This window comes from Pygocentrus nattereri, chromosome 16 (genome assembly GCF_015220715.1).
Source record: "Pygocentrus nattereri isolate fPygNat1 chromosome 16, fPygNat1.pri, whole genome shotgun sequence".
Classification (NCBI taxonomy): Eukaryota; Metazoa; Chordata; class Actinopteri; order Characiformes; family Serrasalmidae; genus Pygocentrus; species Pygocentrus nattereri.
In genome coordinates, this window is record NC_051226.1 from 23,935,926 (window position 1) to 23,959,926 (window position 24,001).

General features: G+C 39.0%; 2 protein-coding genes across 2 annotated transcripts in view; one reads left to right on the plus strand and one right to left on the minus strand.

Moving 5' to 3' along the window:
* Window positions 1-965: 965 nt before the first annotated feature.
* On the minus strand, window positions 966-12,814 carry rbm41 (RNA binding motif protein 41). The gene is made up of 7 exons (XM_017704336.1): window positions 12,777-12,814; window positions 6,949-7,065; window positions 6,397-6,598; window positions 3,660-3,864; window positions 2,993-3,498; window positions 1,533-1,680; window positions 966-1,208 (listed from the first exon to the last, which is right to left on the minus strand). Exons 1-7 carry the CDS (start codon window positions 12,782-12,784, stop codon window positions 1,054-1,056), a joined length of 1,341 nt encoding a protein of 446 aa, XP_017559825.1. The 5' UTR covers window positions 12,785-12,814; the 3' UTR covers window positions 966-1,053.
* Window positions 12,815-14,806: 1,992 nt separating this feature from the next.
* The window catches only part of klf8 (Kruppel-like factor 8), a 39,743-nt gene continuing 30,548 nt past the window's right edge, over window positions 14,807-24,001 (plus strand). Inside the window, exon 1 of the mRNA XM_017704330.2 lies at window positions 14,807-15,134. Within this exon, the coding sequence (XP_017559819.1) occupies window positions 15,108-15,134 (27 nt within the window). The 5' untranslated portion in view covers window positions 14,807-15,107. The remainder of the gene's footprint in view (window positions 15,135-24,001) is intronic.

Sequence of the window (24,001 nt, forward strand, 5' to 3'; positions counted from 1 at the left end):
TTTGCAGTACACCTATAGCTGAAGGCTACAATGTGCAAATAAGCCCTCTAACAAATTGCAATATATTTAATGAGTGCTGTGAGCACTTTGACCAGTATGCGTCTTATCTTTTTGCTGAATGGATGTTTTTGCAATGCTGATATCAGTCCCTGATATTTTGGATAGTGTTAGAATATGACCAACGTTTAACTGTTTGATGTATACTAAGGGGACTATTTAGGCTGCATGTACCTCTCTGCCATGAATGTTTCTTAAAATGACATTTTAGCTCCAAGTCCTATCCTATAAAACTATTGTGAAACAACGTGTTGGGCATCAGGCCGCGTATTCATAACTACGTTACTGTAATAACTGTAATAAATAACATTCTGTGAGGTAGTTTTTGGAGACATTAAAGGGGAATTCCACTGATTTAAAAAATCTGCATAATTCAGATGTTGAGATGTAAATAAAGTCATTTAGGGTGGTCTGATACAAAATTGTGTGATGTCTACAATATAAATATAACCATTTCATTTACTAGCCAAAACCACCTGAGAATTTGAATTTTACATGTAATGTTAATAATAGTAAAATAGTTGTGTATCTGAAAAAAATGCGTTCTCTTCATGGAATACTTAGCCTTCCAGTGGCATTAAACTCTGCAGTCGTCTGGTTCCTATCACCACCATTGTGAACAATTCTAAGTTTTTTCTTTTTTCATTTCACACCAAACCACTCCAAATGACTCTGTTTAAATCTCAGTGGCTTAATTATGCAGACATTGTGGTGGAACCCACCTTTTAGGGCCTGGTAAAGTCACTTCCTTGTGCAGCTTCATAGTGTGTGTGGCAAAGCCAGAAGAAGAGGATGATTAGGGGGTCCTCTGCTGGTTTGAGGGAGAACACCCAAATTAGATGAGTGGGGAAACAGCCCTGCATTATAGTGAAGCTCCATTGAATTTAGCTGCACCATCAACAAAAGTGTTAAAGAAATGTACATACTGTTTTATTTACAAGATTAATATTTACAGCATTTTACTGTACGGTAATTTCAGAATGACGAGCAAAACAATTAGTTCTTGTAGTCTTCCAGAACCACTTGCGTTGTAGTTGTAGTGGAGTCTCCACTTGCATTTTTCCTCTCCCGACCAAACTCAATGACAAGAGGCTTGTCCAGCAGCCTGTACCCATTCAACATATCCAAAGCTGTGTGTGCAGTCTCTATATCTGCAAAACAACATACACTCCAAATTAAACAATGATGTGATGTTATCTACTGAAATATCAGAGCTGCTATGTGACTAAGATTTATACTGTGTGTGTAACATATTCTTAGATATGGAATGGAAAATTCAAAGGCGATGCAAAAGTATTCTGATCTGGAAAGGAGGTGGATTTTATCTTATGGCTGATTGGTGTATCTGCTTAGGTTAAGACAGTCATTCATTCAAAATGATTGAAAATTGTTCGAACATATACAGACAGTAGAACCTTCAAGAACATAAAACAAGGATATATTTACATACAAGAAGATCAGATACCAGGTCATACCAGAGAACGTGATGAAGGCTTGGCCTTTCAGTCTGCCCGTCAATAGGCGGTATAGAATCGGGTTAGTGTCATCCTTCTGAAACCTGGAGAACAGAGACACCAGCTGGGCTAGAGAGGCCCGAGGACTCATATTCTTCACACACAGCACCTGCTCAAAAACATGTAAAGATATGTTTATTAACATATGGATCACATGCTTTATGGGGTGCAGTCACAGTTCTGAAATAATACAGCAGAAATGTACTTAAATATTTATATCTACAAATTTAAATAGTAAAAACTGGTATGAATTAGCAAAAATGACTTGAAAAGTTTTTACACAATCCTGATCATAGTAACAATGCTCACTGTCGTCTGTCTATGTGCTGTGTAACCCACTGATGCCACTATATTCCTTCAAAAATAAATTAAAATAAAATATTACTGTAGCTCCAACATATTCAGAGATGCAGTCTTTGCTAGCTGATGTTTTGCATCCTGCGCAACAGTCAGCGTGGTCAGCAACAAGACAATGCAGAGTTGCTGCAGATACTGCATTTGTGCTACAGTTCAAAAGTTTGGAATCACTATTTAAAACTTTGTAATCGCTGTTTTCAATAGTATAAAACTACTGTTGTTGCAGAAACATGTATAAAATTATTCTAATAATTAATACTTCACATGTAAAAATGCAGACATTTTCAAATATGAATGGAGCTGCAGATTCCATAATAGCTGTATAGCACTGAGAGTACCCCTCTCACAATTCACCTGGTGGTCTGAGGTACATATATGTAAATAAAAGAAAAGCAGAAAGATTTATTGAGACATGTCACAAATCACACAAAAACAAGTTCTATTCTAGGTGCTATAACACATTCATAGAGAAGTGGTGATTAAATATTTACTTATTTTAGAGCTGTTTCTGCCATCAATTGGGAGCAAATTAGCTAATCAAATAGCTGGTCAATTTGGCCACTATTAAAGGACAATCTAATCACTAATCCCAATTATTTATACGGCAGTTAATCATCAGCGCAAATTTCACAATAGCGATAGGTCTAACAGAGAAAGAACTTCTAAAAAAAATTGATATTTAGAATGCCTCTTATTCAAAAAATAGTGTCCAAATAGCTTTCATTGTAATTCTGTAACAGGAAATTACACAAATAATTACACTTTATTATTTAAAAGCAATTCCTGTTCTTACAATGACATAACTTTGTTGTTCCCAAATTACTTTGAATTGTGAATAAACCATTGGCTGGTGTCTAGTTCATACAATTTCACTGTACACAGTGTGTTTCTACACTGTAAAAGTTATCATTGAATTGCAATTATTAATGTGAAAGTGATTCCAAACTTTTGATCAGAAGTAAAACGAACTAAAAAATAAGCAAATAATTAAATATAAGCAAATAAATGGCTAATGTAAACTATCATTATAAGTTTCACTCAGAGCTGTTGTAATGGAAATCTACATGTGACGGCTCTCCACGCTGGTAGTTCTGAAAGCGTGGAATTTTCCTGATGCCCTCTTCCATCTCCCGATTGTTCCTGATCTCCTCGTCTGTAATCTCCTCTATCCTTCCACTGACTGTCACTGGACCGTTCTGGATCTGCGAGGAAGAAGCGGTGAGACGTCCGATCGGCTGGTTCACTGTGATTTTCAGGCCACTGTGTTTCTCTTGATTTTGACACTGTGCTTTGTCAGCTATTGGTGGGACTGGCTCATGGCTTACTGATGATTTAGGGCAGTCTTTGGGGGCGTGCAACCGATCAGGGTCTTGGTCTGGAAGCAGTGATTGATTATGACAGGTATCTGTCTCTGTCAAATAAAGTTTATTTGAGGGAGCTAACAGAGGTGAGTGAGAGTCCAGTGTGCTGTAATCAGAGGCTTTCTGCTGGTCTTTGAGGAAGTCTCTATACAATGTATCCATTGGGTTTGAGGATGTTGCCCCCTGTTGGCCGTTCTGTGAATCTTCTTCTGTGAGTGAGAGAATTAAAAACAGCATTAAAATGAGTAAACACAAATAATATCATCTTAGAAATCTGATACTAGGCTGACATAAAAATCTATGATGCCTGATGAACTATTCAGACATATTTACTGCAGTTGACTCTCTCTTTCATTCTACTTTATTGAACCTTGATGGTAGAGGGCAGTAAGGAAGCTGCAGCGGTCGTTGCCATGGAAGAGAGATTTCTCGATCTCCATTTCTCTGCGGGAGAGGGCTCGACTGGCTGAGAAGCGCTGGGGTCGTGAGAGCAACTCCACTCGCGCAGTCATCTTGTCCCTAATGACTTGGAGCCGCGCGTCCCTCACCTCTGAAGCTACATGTACTCCCCGGTTCTGAGAGACAGCAATAAGCACATACCACTTACAGCCATTCTTTTGTGATAAGCACATTTTTTACAGCTATGAATTAAAAGTTAAATTAAAGTTAATGATAATTACAGATGAAGACTAATGAGATCAAGTTAACAGTTTATAATCATACCATTATAACTGTTCATCATTAGATTTCTTCCTCCCAAATCTTCTGATATTATTATGCAGCACAGAGGGTGAAACACCTACAATCCTTGTAATCACCTTGTAATAAGGACTTTATGTATATTTCAATAAAAATAATGAAGTGTATAAGGTAAAACATTAAAACTCTTGTCTGTATACTGGTTTTGTCCAAATTTATAAACCACTGTTTTCTGTTTTTATGCATTTTACCCACTTTTTGGAGTTCAGTTTGTACAATGATGGTAATATTTTCCTGCTAAAAAATTAGCATTAATGGTTACATCACCCTCTGTGTGGCTCAGAATCTACATGATACTGTATGATCAGGCAGTCCCTATTGATTATAGGGATGCACAAGAAGAATCAACAGATTTTTGCTCCAGAAATGCAATCAGAAATCAGCCAGTTTATTTTTATTTTGGTCATTCTGTTTTACAGTTGATTCATACTATTTTAAAAAGCCACAAGATTTTTCATTCAAAAATTCAAAATTACATTATGGCCCATTAAAGAAAAAATAACATTATTTATGTTGTGGTTATGTACTGGAACTGTGGCCACATTCAGCCCACACATTTTTTTCAGGTTAAATAAAAGGAGGAATGCATAATAATTCTGGAGTCATATGGGTAATTTACTGCATCTGTAATCTAAAATGTATCAGCACTGTGAAAAATATTTGGTATCAGCTGACAATTCTCATATTGGTGCATCCCTATAAATCTGCCAATCTGGCTGCAAAGAAACTGAAAATAGAACTGATGATCAGGTTATCCACAGTTGACTACAGTCTTATACAAAAGTTTAAACACCCGCAGTCAAATGATGTTTTGTTGATTTCTACACCATACATTCCCAACCCTGGTCCTGGAATACCCTCTGGCATGCACATTTGTGTGTTTTTTCTTGCTCTAGAACACCCACTTCAACGCAGGAAGGGCTCGCTAATGAACTGTTTAGTTGGATCAGGTATTTTGGGAGCAGTCAAACACTCAAATGTAGGGCAGGAGTACTCCAGGACCAAGGTTGGGAACCTCTGCTCTATTGGAACAAATTAAAAATTTCTGCATATTTTACTGTGCAATTTCTAATTATTTGTTCAGGTTAACAAATAAAATATAAGTTTCACATTTTGCATAGGCCACATTTTATCTTTTTTATTTTCTGATACATTCAATTCAGCAAACAAACAGTAATTGTGCATTGAAATGTAGACGTGCTCTCTGTAGAGGATGCGTTGACTTATTTTCACTTAGTAAACCAACAAAACGTGTAATTTAACCAGTGGTGCCCAAACATTTGCATAAAACTGTATAACAGATTAATCAAGAACTTATTTCAATGATTAATAGAGAAATAGGAGTTTTGCATAAACAAAATGCTTTTCTGGAAAAGGAAAAAGTGGGAAGCCTTTAAAAAGACTGTGTAGCAAAAATAGCAGATAAATATCCATGAGACTATCATTTAATGACTGATCATCATGCAAATTGCCAATTAATCATTGTCGAAGTACAGAAATTTATATATTTATATATATATATATATATATATATATATATATATATATATATATATATGTATATACACACACACACACGCCACTATATTATTTATATGCTTATTAACACAAATAGCTTATCAGCCAATCACATGGCCGCAACTCAATGCATTTAGGCATGTAGAGGTGGTTAAGACAACTTGCTGAAGTGCAGACCGAGCATCAGAATGGGGAAGAAAGGTGATTTAAGTGACTTTGAACGTGGTGTGGTTGTTGGTGCCAGACGGGCTGGTCTGAGTATTTCAGAAACTGCTGATCTACTGCGATTTTCATGCACAACCATGTCTAGGGTTTACAGAGAATGACCCGAAAAAGAGAAAATATCCAGTGAGCAGCAGTTGTGTGGTCGAAAATGCCTTGTTGATGTGAGAGGTCAGAGGAGAATGGGCAGACTGGTTCGAGATGATAGAAAGGCAACAGTAACTAAAATAACCAAGCAAAATTTCTGAGGAATGTTTCCAACACCTCTATGAAAGTATGGCACGAAGAATTAAGGCAGTTCTGAAGGAAAAAGGGGGTCCAACCTTTTACTAGCAAGGTGTGCCTAATAAAGTGGCTGGTGTGTGTGTGTGTGTGTATATATTTATTATATTTATATATTTTGTGTGTGGGTATTTGTGAAGTTAAAGTCAAAATAATATTATTTTGCAAGCTGTATGCTGTTTAAATTTCAGTAAGGGCTTTCCAGTTCTCTATGCTCATTTGCAACACTGGTGATTCACACATGTCAAGTTACTGCATCAGGTTTCTTGTCAACCATCTCTGATATGCAGTTATGCTGTCCTAATGCCCTAGTATTACTATGTTACCTTCCATTCAGTCTCTATCAGGTCTCTGCTCTGCCACAGCTCAATCTCAGCGTCAGTGAGGCCCAGCTCTCTCAAGCTGGCCAGCTCCTTCTCTCCATCCTGCAGTGCCTGGAATTGGGCCAGGCTGCGCACCCCCGCTGCCTGCTCACCGAAGGGCTTGTACAGGGCAGCTGGGGCAAAGCATTTCTTCTTAGCTACACAACTGCAGGAAGACGAAAAAGACCTCTTTATGGTCTACATTCAACCACAGTCATTAGTCATGATTACATGTACATGCTGACCAAGTTCTTTACCACTATATATCATTTGCTTTAGCTCCATTTTAAATTTATACACAAAGACCAAAGCCATAAACAATCAAAACAGCTCCTGCTGTTCCAGCTGCTCCAGCGTGCTCCAAATGTCAGTAAACACTTCTAATTCTAGACCTTCTGAATGTAATAAAATCCCACTAGCTATAAATGTCAGTAAACAACTTCTGATTGTTTACCACACAAACATGTCTCTTTGGTGCAGTCATAGTAAGTGTGGTAACAGGAATGCCAGAGTTACCGGTCTACGTTAACATCCGTATCAAGCTGCTGGAGCAATAGGCTGTGGAGCTGCCGCTGCCCCTCCGTCTCCTGCTCCTCAGGAACTGGACCTTCATCACACTCTTGACGCGTGACCCTGCAGAAGAGCCAACAACATTAGGATGCTCGTGTGTGCATATGGTTCATACTAAGGATGTAAATCTATAATCAAATTATTCAATTTTATTCAAATCCATTAGGAAATGATTCACTGCGCAAAAAAATCTCAAATTTGTCCACAATTTGATTCAAGCAGGTTGTTTTGAATAATAAATACTCAGTAATATGCTAAGGACTTGAATAAATCAGTGAATAGTAAATAATAAATTCCTTTACAAAAACAGTAAACACACATGAGTGTCTTTAATAAAACTCTGGAGAAAAGGATATTACATTTAAGAACAATCAGAGAATTGACTCTGACTGAACATTTTATTACAGTATTAATTATTATGGATGAATGATTAAATTGAAATGGGCAGATTTTTGCTGCAAAAATGCAATCGGCTAATGCATCATTTTTATTTTGGCTGATCTGTCTTGCAATTTTATTATGAATTATGAGGCACAGCTACTTGTGCTGTATTTGAATGTTCCTATTAAGCCTATTTCAGAATGTTGGAACATATGACTAAAATGTAATATCACAATACTTCCAGAAGTTTTCACAATACACGTAATGCCATAAGATTTTTGCTGTCATTTATTTGCTGAACAGACAAAGCAGTGTCACATTTAAAACAAAAAACTATGTTTTATTACTATCAAAAAACTATGAATCCAAACGTTTGTAATCCATATATCACATACTGTGCTGCACTAAAATACAACTAAATAGGACTAATTATGACCTCTTTGTAATCAACCATGCAGTTGGGGAGTGTTTGTAAGTACTAATATCACCCATAATATGCTCAGAAAAGCACACAGTGACATACTGTAATGTAATGTAATCACAATAACGGTAAATACTGTCATATTGTCCAGCCCTATAGTATCATTATTATCTATAACAAACTCATTTTGCTAAATGGCCTCTAACTTTCGATGTAAGCACTTTATTTGAATCCTGTTATTTAAAACAGACAAATGATTAAAGAGCAAATAATTTACATTTACAGCATTTAGCAGACGCTCTTATCCAGAGCGACTTACAAGAAGTGCAATAATAAAAAAATAATGTTATTTATTTTGCAACTGTGGCTAATAGGAAGTACTGGAAACATGCAAATGCGTGTGATGTGTTCAGTTATCCAACACAGACTGAGTTTCGGATTTAAAAAGGCTAATAATGGATGATTAAAATAGGACAAAAAGTTCTGTAAAGAAGTCAGAATCGACTACAAAAAAAAATCCTAAACTGTATAAAAATGGTTTAATTTTAAACTTAAATTTGATTCAATTGTCAGTTTATTATTGCATTCAACGTTATAATATATATAATAATATATAACAGTACACAAACAAGAGCTGTAAGGCTTTAGCCACAAACCAATATTAGCCCCATCCTAAAACTGATACAACTTGATACAATATGATACAATTATATCTCTAATATATGGCATACCAATAACGGTGGGTGTCGGTTTTGAGTAAATATCAGCAGAAAAACTGAATGAATTTGATTCAATTCTGTAACAAATCTACCCTGAAATAGCACCTACATTGCACTGTCAGATATGTATTTCTTCCTATGAGGGTGTTTGAGTGGTTTAATCAATTGAACCATTTTAAGTGCTTCAATTAAAAATCTCATTTTAAAGCTTAGTAGTTTTTAAAGAACAAACATCGGTTTCGGCGGGTAACCAAGGTTTTACTATCAGCATCAGTACAGGAAAAGAAAACGTGATATGCCATCTCTGATCACATTTCAAAATATATGTAGTTAAACTGCCTTCTTCAGCTGCATTTTTCCAAGTACACAGGAAAACTATAAATACTTACAGACTAATGTGCTGTAAGTTCAGACTAAAGGACTATAACCAAATGAAAGCCTCTCGCCAATGACATTAAAATGAACTTCCCTCTTAAAACGACTCTCCAAACGGATATGAAACCTCTCAGTTTTAGTTTTTAGGAGTTGCTCAAATTATACTGTCATTTAAACACTTTGTACCCGGTTTCTAGTATAGTTTCTAGTATAGTATACATACATATTTCAACCATTACCCAATGGCAGAAGCTAATCATAGTATTTTAGACTAATGGGAGTGGACCCTGACACACCTGCCTTACCTGTCTTCATGACGCTCACACACCCACTGACTAACTGACAGGATGAATACCGTATAAGTCATGCACAGCAAATCTGCTCTGACATGTTAATTTTAAAAGCTGTGTTCATACATATCAACCACCCAGAGAGTACTGCAGTCTTGCCTATGGGCTTAATATGTGCTTATGTAACTTTAAAACTGAAGTAACTACTCTCGCCCTGCAATTTGAAGTGAGCAGCTCAAAAGAATTATTACAAATTTCACATTAAAGCCTATATGACCTGGTAGAGAAAAAGATTACTCCAGGAGCAGCTACTGAAGTTTCCACACTTCAGGGTAGAAGGAATAGGCCCCTATTTGGCCTAAACTGCTGCTCAACTTATGGCTATAATAATATAATGAGATGTCAAATGCGATGTCTCCACTCAGTAAGGTTGTATGTAAGCCTGGATGATAATTTGAACTTAGACAAACAATTATTGTCTGAAGAATCATTTTCATAAATGAACTAAACACGATCCCAAATCAGTTACACAGTAACTAAACGTGGTCTGGTTCGTAGCAGGGGAGAGGGCCAGTCAAATCAACTGACTGGCAAAAACAACACACTGACATTCTTTTTCTGGACAAGTTCATCCACTTTACTCTCTGCCAGACACTTTTAGTTTCATTTCCACATTCCCCAGCACACAAAGGGAACAGTGTAATAAAAGCAAAGGAATGGTTATGATAGGAACCATGGGTTACAATATCTACAATAACACTGGGCAATATGACATTAATAATCATTATCATGATAAATCATATAAAGTAAAAACAGTGAAAACAATAGAAATCATCGTATTCACAGTATTTGATGGTATTTTTAAATGTGACACTACTTTTAATTTCCAACTTTTTCAAATTTGTCAAAAATAAATATATGTTTTGACATGTCACATATTGTGCTTTTTTCCATTTCATCCAGCTTTAATCTACAACAGAAATATGGCTACTTTATTTATTATTTAAAACAACCAGTAAATGTAAATGTCCTCTGACTTTTAATATGCTATGTAATAAAATAGAATTAAATCAGAAAAAGTCTTCTTTGGGAACTTTCTTGCCTTACAACACCTTGCATATATCTCCTTACCATGAATAAATGTGCATTTCATGCATAAAAATGCATTTAAGACCAAAAGCCTTTCATAAGCCATTTCATAGAATAACTTTCTGTGAGGGAGCTTTTAGAGGCACTAAACTCTTCAGATGTCACCATCAACAATTCTGGCTGTGTAAATTTCTCTAGAACAGAACATTTCACAACAAACCACTCAGAATGACTTTGTTTGCCACTTTAAAGTGAAAGTTCCCCTTTACATGGAAGCCATAGAAGAACCATTTCTGGATCCCACAAGATCCTTTCAATTGATGGTCCACTGTAGAGCCACTTTAGCAATTGACGTGTGAGTGTCAACCTATGCACAATGTTTCTTTCTTAGAACCAGACAATGCACAGTTATGTTTATTACCGGACCCCCATGGACCCTCACTGAGGAGGTATTATTTGGGTGGTGGATCATTCGCAGAACTGCAGTAACATTGATGTGGGGGTTGTTTGTTAGTGTGTGTTGTGCTGGTACGAGTGGATCAGACACAACGGAGCTGCTGGAGTGTTCAAAACACCGTGTCCACTCACTGTCCACTCTATTAGATACTCCTACCATGTCAGTCCACCTTGTAGATGTAAAGTCAGAGACGATAGCTCATCTGCTGCTGCACAGTTTGTGTTGGTTATCCTTTGGTTAGTGGACTATTCTTGGTCCACCAGTGACACTGAGGTGTTTAAAACCTCCAGCAGCACTGCTGTGACTGATCCATTCATACAACCCATATATGGAAATTAAGCTGTAAAAATTGTCCATTTTGAAGTCATTGTTTTCGTGGTGTCACAAAAATCACTGCATTTACATATACCAGCTTACTGAGTATACAACAGTTTAGCCCTGCCCGTTCACACTGAAGTTATAAGGTGTGTTTCAGCCCTGCTCTTTGAATGGATTACAATACATGGCAGCTAAACAGAACAGAGTTCATTTACATATAATCAGTCTTAAGGACATAGTAACAAATAAGCTTGGTTAATACTAAGGGTTAAAGAGAGGTTGGACAAAGGTCATGTGAAAATGACACATGACTTTTTGGTACATAAGACCACAGAAAACTAATGAAATAAAAATATAGCAAGTGTCATTTAGTCATTTACTCTTGGTTCTGGTGGAGCAAGTCCACTGCTGTTCCATACATTTTGTCATGGGCTAATCTTTCATGGAAATGTGCTATTTGGAACCAATATCATCATGTTTTAGTTTGCATAAAATATAAGGTTTTCTCAGGAAACTCTGGAATTCACAAAGCAGTAAAGCACTGATTATCTTGGCATTTCTTATATGCTAGATTGTCATGCTCCAGCTGGATAGCTAGGTTCTCTCAAAATGCATGCTTCACGACAAAGACACAGTTGTATTTAGACAGTGGGAAGGATTATACATAATTATACTCAATTTAGAACCAAGAGTGGTTAGAGTATTTAGAACTTTATCCAGTGGTGGGGATAAGAACCAGACATCCAAATTAATGCCCTAAAACCAATCTAACAGAAAGGTATTACACGAGATGAATAAACACACTGCCTTTTTGGGTTTTGGCCCAGAACATTTTTACTCATTACTTGTAGAGAGGTACATGCAGGGAATTGTTAGGCATTTTTCCCCATTTACCACTATTTTACCATCACCAACATTACATTAAAACACACATCTCACGCGTAGGTTCACTGGTCATTTTGGAAAATAAATAAAATGGCTATATTTGTGCTGTGGACATTGCAACCCCTGCCCAAATATCAGATTTGTGCTGATTCTACCTTTCCGCAAGTATTGGTTGTCTAACAGAAAGATGTTAGGCATGCAGGCCAGAACAAGGCAATATCTCGTGTCTATATCTATGAGCCAATTCTGGTGTGACTGTTGTAGACCAACAGTATAGTTGTTCCAGATTTAGGCCACATCAGTTAGTTCTACTCACTGTATAGTGTGTGGGCCAGATCTGGGCCAAGATCCCAGGCATATACTGGGCCAGAACAAACCCAAGCATGTGGTCCACAAGTGGGCATGGACAAATTTTGATAACTAGACTATCAGGTCCATCAGCATGATTAATCAATAGAACTGCCCTGCAACATTACTGTAACGTTTCAATTACACGCCAACCACTGAAACTTCTTAAGTTGAACCCAGCTGATAAGTACTGCATGAACCCTCCAAACTGTCAGAAACGGTGAGTGTGCGTCTGAACGAAGGCACATATAACTGTAAGAAAATCCGTATTTCTGAGGAAGAGTGGATGTCTGTTACTCAAACACTCCGACTGTCAGCTCGCTGCTAGCAGTGCTGCATTACATGGAGACGCTTAACCTACAGCTCATCTTCCGCACTGTAGATCAATATACGATACCCAAAAATATAAACACGCAATTTCTTCCCAGCAAATTTATCCACCAAGGCACAAACACATTAAACACACACTCTGTCACCCATTTGCTCCTTACCGCTTCATGTTTCCCAAAACATGTCAACTTCCTCTTCTCAGCGGAAGTGTTCTTGTCGAAATAAAGGGGTCTGGGATATGTAGTTCAACAGAGTTATGTGACGATGATGGTAATAATAATAATAATAATAATAATTCCAAAATGGGCTTGTGACCTTAAGAGACAGCTGTTATTCAGAATCTCTACGATATAAAGATGCCTAATGTGGTAAGACTCTCATACGAATCCTGTATAAATTCCTGCAGAATCATTTAATCGGAGTCTCTCTCTAAATTTGAGTAAATCTACAGATTTATTACAGTTTACCACAGGATGCTGCACAAGTATTATAGGAAAACAATATTATACAGAAATAAAAAAAACTATATATTTATAAAATACTATAGAAATCTTATCTAATCTATAACTTTTAAGGGCTGTATCTGGATTTCAAACGACAGTAAAAGACAACCATTGTGGAAAAGTGTGGCATTGACACCCATCACCCTTTCCTACCCCACCCCAGACACACACACTGAATATTCAAAAAGGCGTGCTTTCTGACAATCACTGCTGTCGAATACATTTGCACCTGCAAAGGGTCTTTTGTAATGCACAGCAGTACTGATGCTTTTGCATGGGTGTGATTTTGTTTCTGAAAGTCACTTAAACTGAAGAGAAATAACACACATTGACTCTGAAATACTCACATTATGCTTTCTGCCTCGGCTCTCTGACGTGCTGGGCAAATCATACATGCTGGTATACTGTGATATTACTTTTTACTTTTAGCAATATTTTTAGCAATTTATTTTTTTGCATAATGAGCATTATATTCATGCTGTCCATAAAATTGTAAAATTGTATTTTTATTTCTGTAATTTTGATCATGTACACAGTGGCACAGATGAGAAAAAATATATATTTTTAATTGGGTACCATTTTTCCTTCTGCATGCACCTCTCTGCAAATTAAAGATTTAAAAAAAAAAAAAAATTACATACAACAATGTCTCAAGCCTCATGCAATGTATTCATAATCATATTTGAGGTAGCTTTCAGAGGCATTTAAGAGGAAATATTCCCAAATTCTCCATAAGTCAACTGTTCCCGCTGGTGGTGATAGGGGCCTGACATCTAATGCCTCGAAAAGCTACATCACAAAAAGTTATTACAGGAAATTTGAATGAATATGATGCCTACAGCCTTTGCTCTGTCATTGCTCAATGATAGTTATGAGATAAACATTTGTGTACCTTTAAAATCCATTCATGCTGGACAGACACATGTAGGGCGTTTTATGGTAAAGAAAACGTTTTCCCTCCCAATATTGTACCATAAGCATTGCATATACACACTCAGAAGACTTGTGTAGGTTCACTGGTGGGTTTTGATAGTTAATAAAATTGCTATATTTGTGTAGACACCATGGCCACTGACTCCTATCACCACCACTGTATAGCATTGTTTACATCTCAGTGACTGAATTATGCACACATTTTGAAAAGCCAGTTCTCCTTTAAACACTGCAGACGTCTGGCTCCTACAAGTAGTCTACACAAAAAGTAAAATAAAAATAAGTTTTCCTTTCTGGAAACGTACTTTCTGCATGGCTCACGCTTACAGTGCTGTGTAAGACTCACTCTGAACAGAACAGCTGCTATTTAAGGTTTATACACTATTTTGGCTCAGTGACGGTACTTTTTAATGCAAACTGCAACTGTAACATTGTGATTTATCTGGAGAGCGATACTAGACTGTTTAACCGGTATCGCTCAGCTCTGCTCTCAGGTGCAGGGAAGCGGCAGGCAGTCGAGACGGCGAGAGGACATCCGGTACGTGCTGACGTCAGTAGGTGAGGCGGCAGGGTGTGTTCAGTAAACCGTGCAGAGACAGAAAACAGAGACGAGAACAAAACATGGCGAACATATTGAAAAGCTGCGAGCAGGGCAATGCTGCGCTGGGCAGAGTCGGGATCCGCTGCTACTGCTGCTGGTTCGAGCAGCTCTGCAGGCTCTGACTGACGGCGCAGAGGGGTGGGGACGCAGGGTGGGGTCAGAGGCAGGGGAGAGGCGGAGGAGAGACGGAGAGCCTGAGAGCCCAGCCCTGAACACGGCAACAACACGCACTCACACTCAAACACGCTCGGGGGGGAGCAAAGAGGATTTTTTCGACGCTGGGGACATGATTCGTAGGACTCGCTGAGGCGAAGACCTTCACCTTTTCTCCAAAAACTGATCCGAAAGGTGGAAAACTGCCGTCGACATTACCATTATTGAAACACACCCTGCCTGAGCGACCCCCCCTCCGCTCCACCCCTTTTTTTTAACACCGCACCCGCTTAGCTACCGAGATGCACACGGAGACCCGAAATAAGAAAGTAAGTCCATTTTTATTAACCGTTATTGACTAGTCAGAGCACCACAACCAGCCGCGGTTAGCTTCCGGCCCGGCTGAAATTTCAGCCGTTTCTGTGCTAAAGACATTCTGTCAACAAACCGAACTAGCGCTCCCTCCTTCCTGCGGGACTGTTACCGATTTCGCTAGCGGCCAGTCCGAATAGCCTGAGTTGTAGCTGGCCGAAGCGGTGAGGTGTCTCGGGCAAGTGAGCCCGGTGACTGCGCTAGCCGGGTCAGAGCAGCTGCAGCTCGGCGACTTTACAGCAACGCTCCCGTTAGCTCCAGCCTGCCTATTCTCTCCTGCCCGTTAGCCTAAACACCTCCTGCGCAAAGTTAGAGAAAACGGCCAACTCTTTAACGAAGTTTCCTTCTCAGCGAAGCCGGTGTCGGCGAACCGTAAGGTCTGAACAAGGCTGTGCACGACTGGTCCTCACACTCTCCTTCTCGAAGCAGATTTTGAAGTGGTCAGTGCGAGGCAGGAAGGAAACAGCGAATGCAGCTAGCTAGTAAGACACCATCTTAGTTTCTTAAAGCGACAGGGACCTTAGCGGAGTAGAGGAAATGTACAGGTCTGTGGTGTGTGGGCAGGTATTGCACTTTTGCATCTTCCTTTTGTTTCTCTCAGGCTTCTTTGGCATTTAGACTTGCAGAGGTGAAACCAAACAGTTGGCTGTCCCTCATTTCCTGTTGTTTGGTGTCTTAGGAGAAGATTGTCTGCAGAATGGCATGAGTGGGCCCTGTTTAAAGACTGTGAAGGTTTTCAGTCATCCTGGTCATTGAATTTTGTGATAGTAAGTCAGGGTGACTGGATATGTGGCATAGCATAAGGCCTGTAGCCATGACTTACTAATACAAGATGCTAAAAGTCAAGACTGCCTTGTTCAACTGTCAAAAGTGTGCTGCAGCATGGGTTGGGCAGGGCATCACATGCACACGTAGGATTTGCATGTCTTAAATGAATAAGTAATGCATTGCATTTGTGGCCTGTATGGTGGCATTAATATCTCCTGACACGTTGGTAGCAAAGGTGCATTTATCTTAACCCACCTTCTATTGTGCAGATCACAGTTAAGGTAGGGCTGTGTACCATAACAACCAAACAGGTATTTGTTTTGTTACTGTGCAACATGTGTTAAGTGCAACACCCATAGTCTTTTTAAAGGCTTCAGGGGTGTAATCTATAAGCAGATTCTGAGCACACATGCTTCAGTGGAGACGTTGTAGCAGGACCTGACATTGGTGGAGCCGGGGAGGTGAGCGGAGTGACGTACTGCCATTGGAGGAACTAGGAGTGCTCCTGCTTGGTCGTGCCCAACAGCTGGCAATCATTAACAACCGTAGACAAACTTTGGTCAAACTAGTTAAACACTCAGTGCCCGTCTGCTGGTCCCAACCCTTGGGTGTTGTCAGGGAGGCATCATATTGGGGTGACGTCACGGGTTGAAGTGTCTGCTGGCTGGCCCGGCAGGTTAAAGGCTTGTTATGAAGCGGGAGGCTGTTTTAGGCATTGAGACAGTTAGGGTCTGTCACTGTCCTAGAGTGGACAGCTATTTTTAGGAGGCGGGTGCCATGTCTTGTCTACAGTACCACTCTCTCTGGGTGTGACTGAGGTTATGTTTTTGCAGGGAGGTAATGTTGCAGACTGAGGGCTTTAAACCACACCTTGCAGTTTCTCTCATTCTCCCTCCCTCAATCTATTTTGTTTACATCTTTTCACTGTCTCTACCACACCCCGATCTTATGCTCAAGCTTGACATCAACTGCAGTCTTAAAAATAAAGGTTTCTTACTAGTGATTCTGTAGAAGAACCACTGAACCTTTCAGTGAATGCTTTTTTTATATCGGACCATATATCTGTACCAATTAAAAGTTGTCTCTAGAACTGTATAATCAGGCCAAAAAGTATTTGCATATGTTGTGTTAGCTGGGTTTCTATATGGACTGCTGGTCCACTCAATAGTCTGTGGGGTAGTAGTCAATCACTTAGGCCCAACTAATCTGCTGAGACAGAAATATTTCAGCACAAAGTTTCCTGACTAAGTACCCTTCGACCTTTACCCCTTCTTAAATGCCTGACTGTAGCCTATTGCTCTACTGCTCCCTTTCCAGAGACTGCATGCGTAATATTGTTATTGGAGGCTGGTGGGAAAGCATCATGTGTTTCAGGCTCCCTTAGTTGAAACAGTATTCTCAATGTGTGTGAAAGTCAGGCCTGCTTTTTATGATCTAGTAATACCAAGTCATAAAAGAAAAAAGCTTTTCACATATAGTTGAGTATAAAACCTCCTTACTTCCATGCAAAAGGGCAGTCTGGTCAATTTTTACACCTGCAGATCTAAAGTTATTGTTTGCTGCATAACGCCACACTTGGTGCCTAGACCACATGAGTATGTACATGATTACAGTGAAAGTGATGTGTTTTATTGAAATTGTCCTGTCTAACGCTCAAACAGTTGTCATTAACCAGCAGTGATTCCCTGTGGCCCATTTTGGCTGCATAATTGATGGACACATGAAGAAAACATAAGGAATGGCATTATTGTATGAACGCATTCATTGACACCCTTGGAAACCTGTCAGGTTGCAAAGTAAAAGAATTTGAAACACTAAGGACTGTTGGCATCCCCTGTTCTCCCTGTTTCACCATGCATCCTGCCTCACCATGCCTCATGCTTCAACATTTCACTCTGTTTCTTGTCATTCTAGTTTCTTTCCGAGGTACCTACTTCCTCTTTTAACCATCATTCCCACCTTGATGTCTTCTCTAAATTCTCCTTGCAGTCCTCTGACAGTGCACTCTCAGTCTTAATAACCTGACATGGCCCTGTCTAGACCTGGCAAGTGGAGACACAGCTTTGTGGTCTGGTTCTTGGTGCTTGGTCCTTCAAGAGATCTTACTAATATCCTGAACACTGATATATTCTCAGAGTGAAACAAAAAACTGTTGGAAATCTTTAAAGTAGGGCTGCTCAGCGTATTGTTTGCCAGTCAATACTGCAGCATTTGGCCTTTGCCATTCTGATATTGCATATGGGGATTATGCAGTAATGCAAATGAGACCTCTAACAATTCATTAAATTTTCACCATCCTGACCGACCTAAAGGCCAGAGTACACTGACGGGACAAACATCGACAAGTATAAACATTTGATTGGTGTGCCATACCTGTGTTTGCTTGCTGATAGACTCTAGAATGTTCTCTTTCCATTCACTCTAGTTCATTTTACTGGTTGTTGTTTTTCTGAACATTCTAAGGATAACTGCAAACATTATAATGTTTGTTTGTCCCATAGGTGTATTCTGGCCTTTAAACTTTCAAGATGTTTTTTATGGGTTTTATGAATCCAGTCACAGCAGCTCACCGTTGCTTGAACATTCTGCTCTTCTAGAGTACAGGAAATATATAATCGAATATCAGTTTAAAATATTGGTCAAATCTAAACATCTGTCCTGCAAAAAATTTTTAAGCTATTGTTTCCTGATATCAAAATAATTCTGTGATCATCATGCATCCCTGATTTTTGGCCATATGGTATCCACGTGAAAGTGCGTAGGCACTATAATAATAATATATATAATAAAAAAAAAAACTAGAATGTATTGCAAGCCCATGACCAATATGAAATATTACCGCTGTCAAGTGGTCTGATGAAACATCTGTAAGTGCTCTGTGACTGTACTGATGCATAAAGTCTCTGATAATGGCTATTGATAACACTTCTGTTTTTTGTCACAGCCCTCAGGTGCACAAGACTACACGTGTTTTTGCATGTGGGCAAGCTGCCGAGGTTGAAGCCTTCCTTAATGTTCATCTTTTGTTTATTAACTGGCTTCCATTTTGGAGTAAACACATCACTTGCTTTAGTAAGTGCAAACCCATGCAAGACTTAGTGTGCAGAACAGACAATGAAGCCAAATGGTGTTTATATTAATGCCACTTAAAATCAGCAGTTAAAAGTGCTCTGTTGAATGAGTTTTTCCTCTGAACTTTGCTAACATTAGTGGTGGTTAAAAGCGCTTTATATGCCATTTTTCTTGAAAGTCTGTGTCGGGCCTGTGGTTCCTCACAGAGTGAAGAGTGGCTGAAGGCGGAAGTGATGAACATGCAGGAGATATGATCAAGGGCTGTAGCGTTTACTTTGTAGGAGCTGCCTGAGGAGGGTGTGTATGTGTTTGAGTGAATTTTTTTAATATATATATATATATATATATATATAACACACACACACACTTTTTTTTTTCTCAAGAGCATGCTTCAGGCTGCAGGAAGTATGTGAGGGGTTAAATGAGCTTTTGCTGTGTTGTGTGGTTTAAAGGAAGTGTGTATTTTTCTACCCTCATTCCCTGGTGTTGGAATGGGTGGGGATGGGTCTTGCATGGGTGGGGGCTGTAGAACTGAAAGCCTGTGTGTGTGTGTGTGTGTGTGTGTGTGTTGGGGGGCTATGAGGATATTGTCCATGTCTCCCCAGATTAGAGGCGATGTGACAGAATGACCCCCTACCAATGCAGCACAATCATTAACCAGGGAAAGAATCTCGTCCCCATAGCAACCCCTGCAGTTCTGCCAAACTGGCTGCAATGGAAAAAAAGGGAGCGGAGGTGGAGGGGGTGGAGTGCTCAGGGGTGGAGAGGGTGTGTCTGAATATATGTGTGTGTGTGTGTGTGTGTGCGTGTGTGCATGTGCAGCTATTGATGTTGGACGCAGCTACAGCAACACATAGCAGCATACAGCTGAGTTTTTGAGACCAAGGGAGTTGCTAATTTAGATACAAATGCCGTTTATGTGGCCTTTTCATATGAATGCAAGTTATTTTCACAGAGGCTTAAAGAATAGGGGTGTGCATATTAATGGGGTTGTAACGATACAGTCAGCTCATGATTCGTGCGGGTGGGGGTCATGATTCAATATTCTCGTGATGTTTTGAACAAATGCAGAAAATTTTGTTTGTATCCACATTGTTAATTCTGACTCTAGAGCTGGGAGGCAGGAGGAGTGTGGCACAAGGCAGGAATATACTGGACTGGGTTGTTGCTTGGTGCTAGTACATGGTCAGGAGAAGACAAAATGATATAGAAGAAAATAGCTGTTTAATAGCTGTTTTGTTTTAAGAACCTTCATGTGATGTAAAGCTTTTATACCACTGGTTAGAAAACCAAAACAGAAAAAGCTAAAAACATTTACATAAATTAAACATTCAAATTATTACAATATGCACCATGAAATCCAGTGTCGTTGACAACGGAGAGCACGTAGTCGTCCAAGATGATGAAGTGCTTTAGAATTTTTAGTTGTACTTTCACTTTGGTTGTGTCGTTTTTCCACTTTGGCTGTGTCGAAATTTTTTAGTCATTTCAAAAACGAAGGCTACAGGTGATGTCAGCATGCTCACAGGGACTTCCCCTTCGGCCTCTGTTTTGCTGTATTCTACATATCTTGTGAGATTTTCAAGTGGTAGCAAACCTGTAATTGAGAGGTTCTTGGGGGTTGTACCTCCTCTTCGTACTCTGTGTGAACAGTGATTAGCAGTTGCTTGTCTGATGTCCTTCATATAAACCGTGAAATAGTTGCACTTGGCTGACGTTTTCACTTCACTACCGCTCATCTGCACTGACTGGCACAGGAGAGCAAAGGGAACACTATCACTCTTTCTCAGTTTCATTACCATTAATATAAATAGTAAAAGCATTTAGTTGAGTATATTTTGACAGTTTGTTGTGAGTGTATTTAAAGGGGAATTTTACTCATTTTCTAAATTTCTGCAAAATGCAGTGGTTAAGATCGAGGGTGGATATCACAATATTTTCACACACACAGTCACAGTACACTAGCAGTGCCACATTTTAAAAAAACAGCCATCAGAAAATCCAGTTACAGTGATCTTTATTCAGCACTTTACATACAGCACTTCACCAAATCCAGCTAAACAGGACTAATTATGTTCTCTCTGTAGTGAAATTCCCCTGTGTTCTTTAAATACCAGCGATTCCCATGATAGGTTCAGAAAAGTGTATTATGTATTAGGATAATGAAATTAATCACAGTAATGATAGCGTCATATTTCTCAACTCTAGTTGAGATGTAAACAAATTCATTCAGAATAGTTTGATGTGAAATGGTTCATTGTAGTGAAATGTACAGACTCTGATGGTTTTTACAGTGGTTGTGATAGTGACCAGGGGACGTGATGTCCACAGAGCAAATATAGCCATTTTATTTACTGTCCAAAAACAACAGTGAACATATACGAGTCTTCTGAGTTTTTACATATCTTTTGATTATTGTCATCTAGTGGTACATCTTAATTGTAAGTTTTCTTTGGGGACTGTTTTTCCTTATAGTGCCCTGAATGTACTTATCTGCCATGAATGGATTTTGAAAATATGGTAATAATAATAAGTCCATACTATATGTATAAAACTATTGGAAGGCAGTGTCTCAGGCATCAGGTGGCATGTTCACAACAATTGCGTGTAATAACTTTCTGAGGTAGTCCCCAACTCATTAGATATCAATACTACCACCACAGTTCTGAGTGGGTAAGCTTTTCTAGAATGGAGCATTTCACATTAAACCACTCTCAATTACTTTGAGCATTCTGTAAAATTCTCCTTTTAATCTCCATTTGTTTCAGTCAAAATCTTTACACATTGTTTTCTTTCCACTTTTGACAATTTTCTTACAAAAATTTCCAGTGGCTGAAAAAGGTACAGTCAATCCAAGAACCATTGAGGAGCCTGTTTTTAAAGAAAAACATGTATTGTGCTCTTGGTTTGGCAGACTTTTGTGCTTTTATTTTTTTCAGTGAAGATTCACTTTTCTTTTTCACCTCTGTATTGTATCGTATCGGGGTTTAAAAGCCACAGTACATGTCATATCGAGACACTTGTGCATTGTTACGCTGCTGAACACCAAAAATGGTGTGTTTCCCCTGTCACTGCTCTTCCATGGAAGTCAAATAGACTGTCTACTCAGGTATGCACTCTGGGAATAGCAGCATGTGCCCCTATGCCTCTAAGGCTGACATCACCAGTTCTCTCTCTCTCTCGCTCTCTCTCTCTCTTTCTCTTTTGCTCACTCACTCGCTGTCTCTTGCTTTTTCAGGATGATTTTTCTGCAGACAAGAGTCTCCCCTCCCTCCGCCCGCTCTCTGTCTCTCTCTCAACGATAGAGGGGAAGAGAGAGAGAGAGAGAGAGAGAGAACTGGTGACTTCCTTCCTGTCGTGGGTGCTAATCTGCCTCACAGTCAGTGAAAGGCTCCTGAAAAAGAACCCAAACTAATAAATATGGTCTGTATAATATGTAAAGGGTTTTATCATCTAGGAAGAGTTTGTGTTATTGCTACAGCAATCCAACCAAAAGTTCTTTGCTTTGGCACATAGGGGATTTAGACAGAGGCTTTCATGCTTTGGTGTAACTTCTGAATTTAGGCCATGTTGATGGAGTTATGCACAGATGAAGTTTTGTTGGGGCCCAATAGTAGAATGCATAAGTAAGCAAGTGTGATATGGAGTGCGTGTTTGAGGGAGGGGAGGTCTGTGAGAAGTAGCAGCAGGGTTTGCGTCAGTAGGGTGTGGTGAGATAAGAGCTTGCTGTCTCTGCTGTGGTGACTGTGCCAGCCATTTGGGAGACACTCCTAGGCGTGTATCTCTGTGTGTGTGTGTGTGTGTGTGTGTGTGTGTGTTTGTATGTTTGTCTTAGCATTTGTGCCCAATAAACTGTTGACTCCCAGCTGTCATCTCAGGGGCTGTTAAGTTTTGAAGTGCCGTGCCAGAGTGTTGATGGGATTTTAGTGCATAAGTGACAAACTGAAATGAAATACTGCCACCATTAAGAGTGGTCCCATGAGCCTTCTGTGTCTCTTCTGTCCCTGTGACTCAGCACGAGCGTTGTCACGATACCAGAATTAATGCCACGATGCAGATATCAAGTGTAATATCGCAAAACATTGCATTGTATTGAGTTTTAGCACATTGGATCGTATTGTGTTGTGACTAGCATGTTAGCTTGTGGCTATTGTGTTAGATTGGGATGCTATAAAGCACAGTTTTTGTTTCAAATGTTGTGCTTTCTTGTTGAATGATCTAATAAATTGAAATTCGAAAAACCCATTAACATAAGGCACAATTTCAGCCACTCTTTTTACTGTATTGTAAAAAACTGAAATCTGAATTTTGTAAATCATTAAACCCTTAATGATGCTGCAGAAAGCTTGATGATGATTTGATCTTTTTAATCACAACAAAACTTTTCAAATGTTAAAGATTCTGTCCATTTGCAGTTTGATTCTGAACATGTGCAGTTTGATTCTCCTGTAGGCACAATCCATCACTCTACTGGCCTATTTAATACTGTACACCATAAGAGGCAAGTCCGAGTCAAGACCATTCACAATCATTAAATATTACCTGACAATTAATTGGAGTATAAACTATTGAAATGAAAGATTTAATTATCTCTAATACACAAACATTACTCACCATTACCTTCTATATTTTGTTAAAGTGCCATGTCAAAAGTTTCATCGCTTTGTGTGAGCCATGATGTATCTCAATAAATATGCAAATAAAACACATTTTTTCATTTATACCACAATTTTTCCATTATCAAAATTACATACGAAACCCAAAAGACTCATGTAGCTTCACTGGTTGTTAATGCGTTAGTAATGGAATGGCTGTACTACCACAGTAGACATCATGACCCCTGATCTACTAAGGCATTTTCAGAAGACCACCTAATGTCAACTGAATATAAACCAAATAACATATAACATGTAATCATTGTTTATCATATATTACTAAATGAAGACATAGTAATAATACAATTTTGATCTTCCCTCAGGGGATG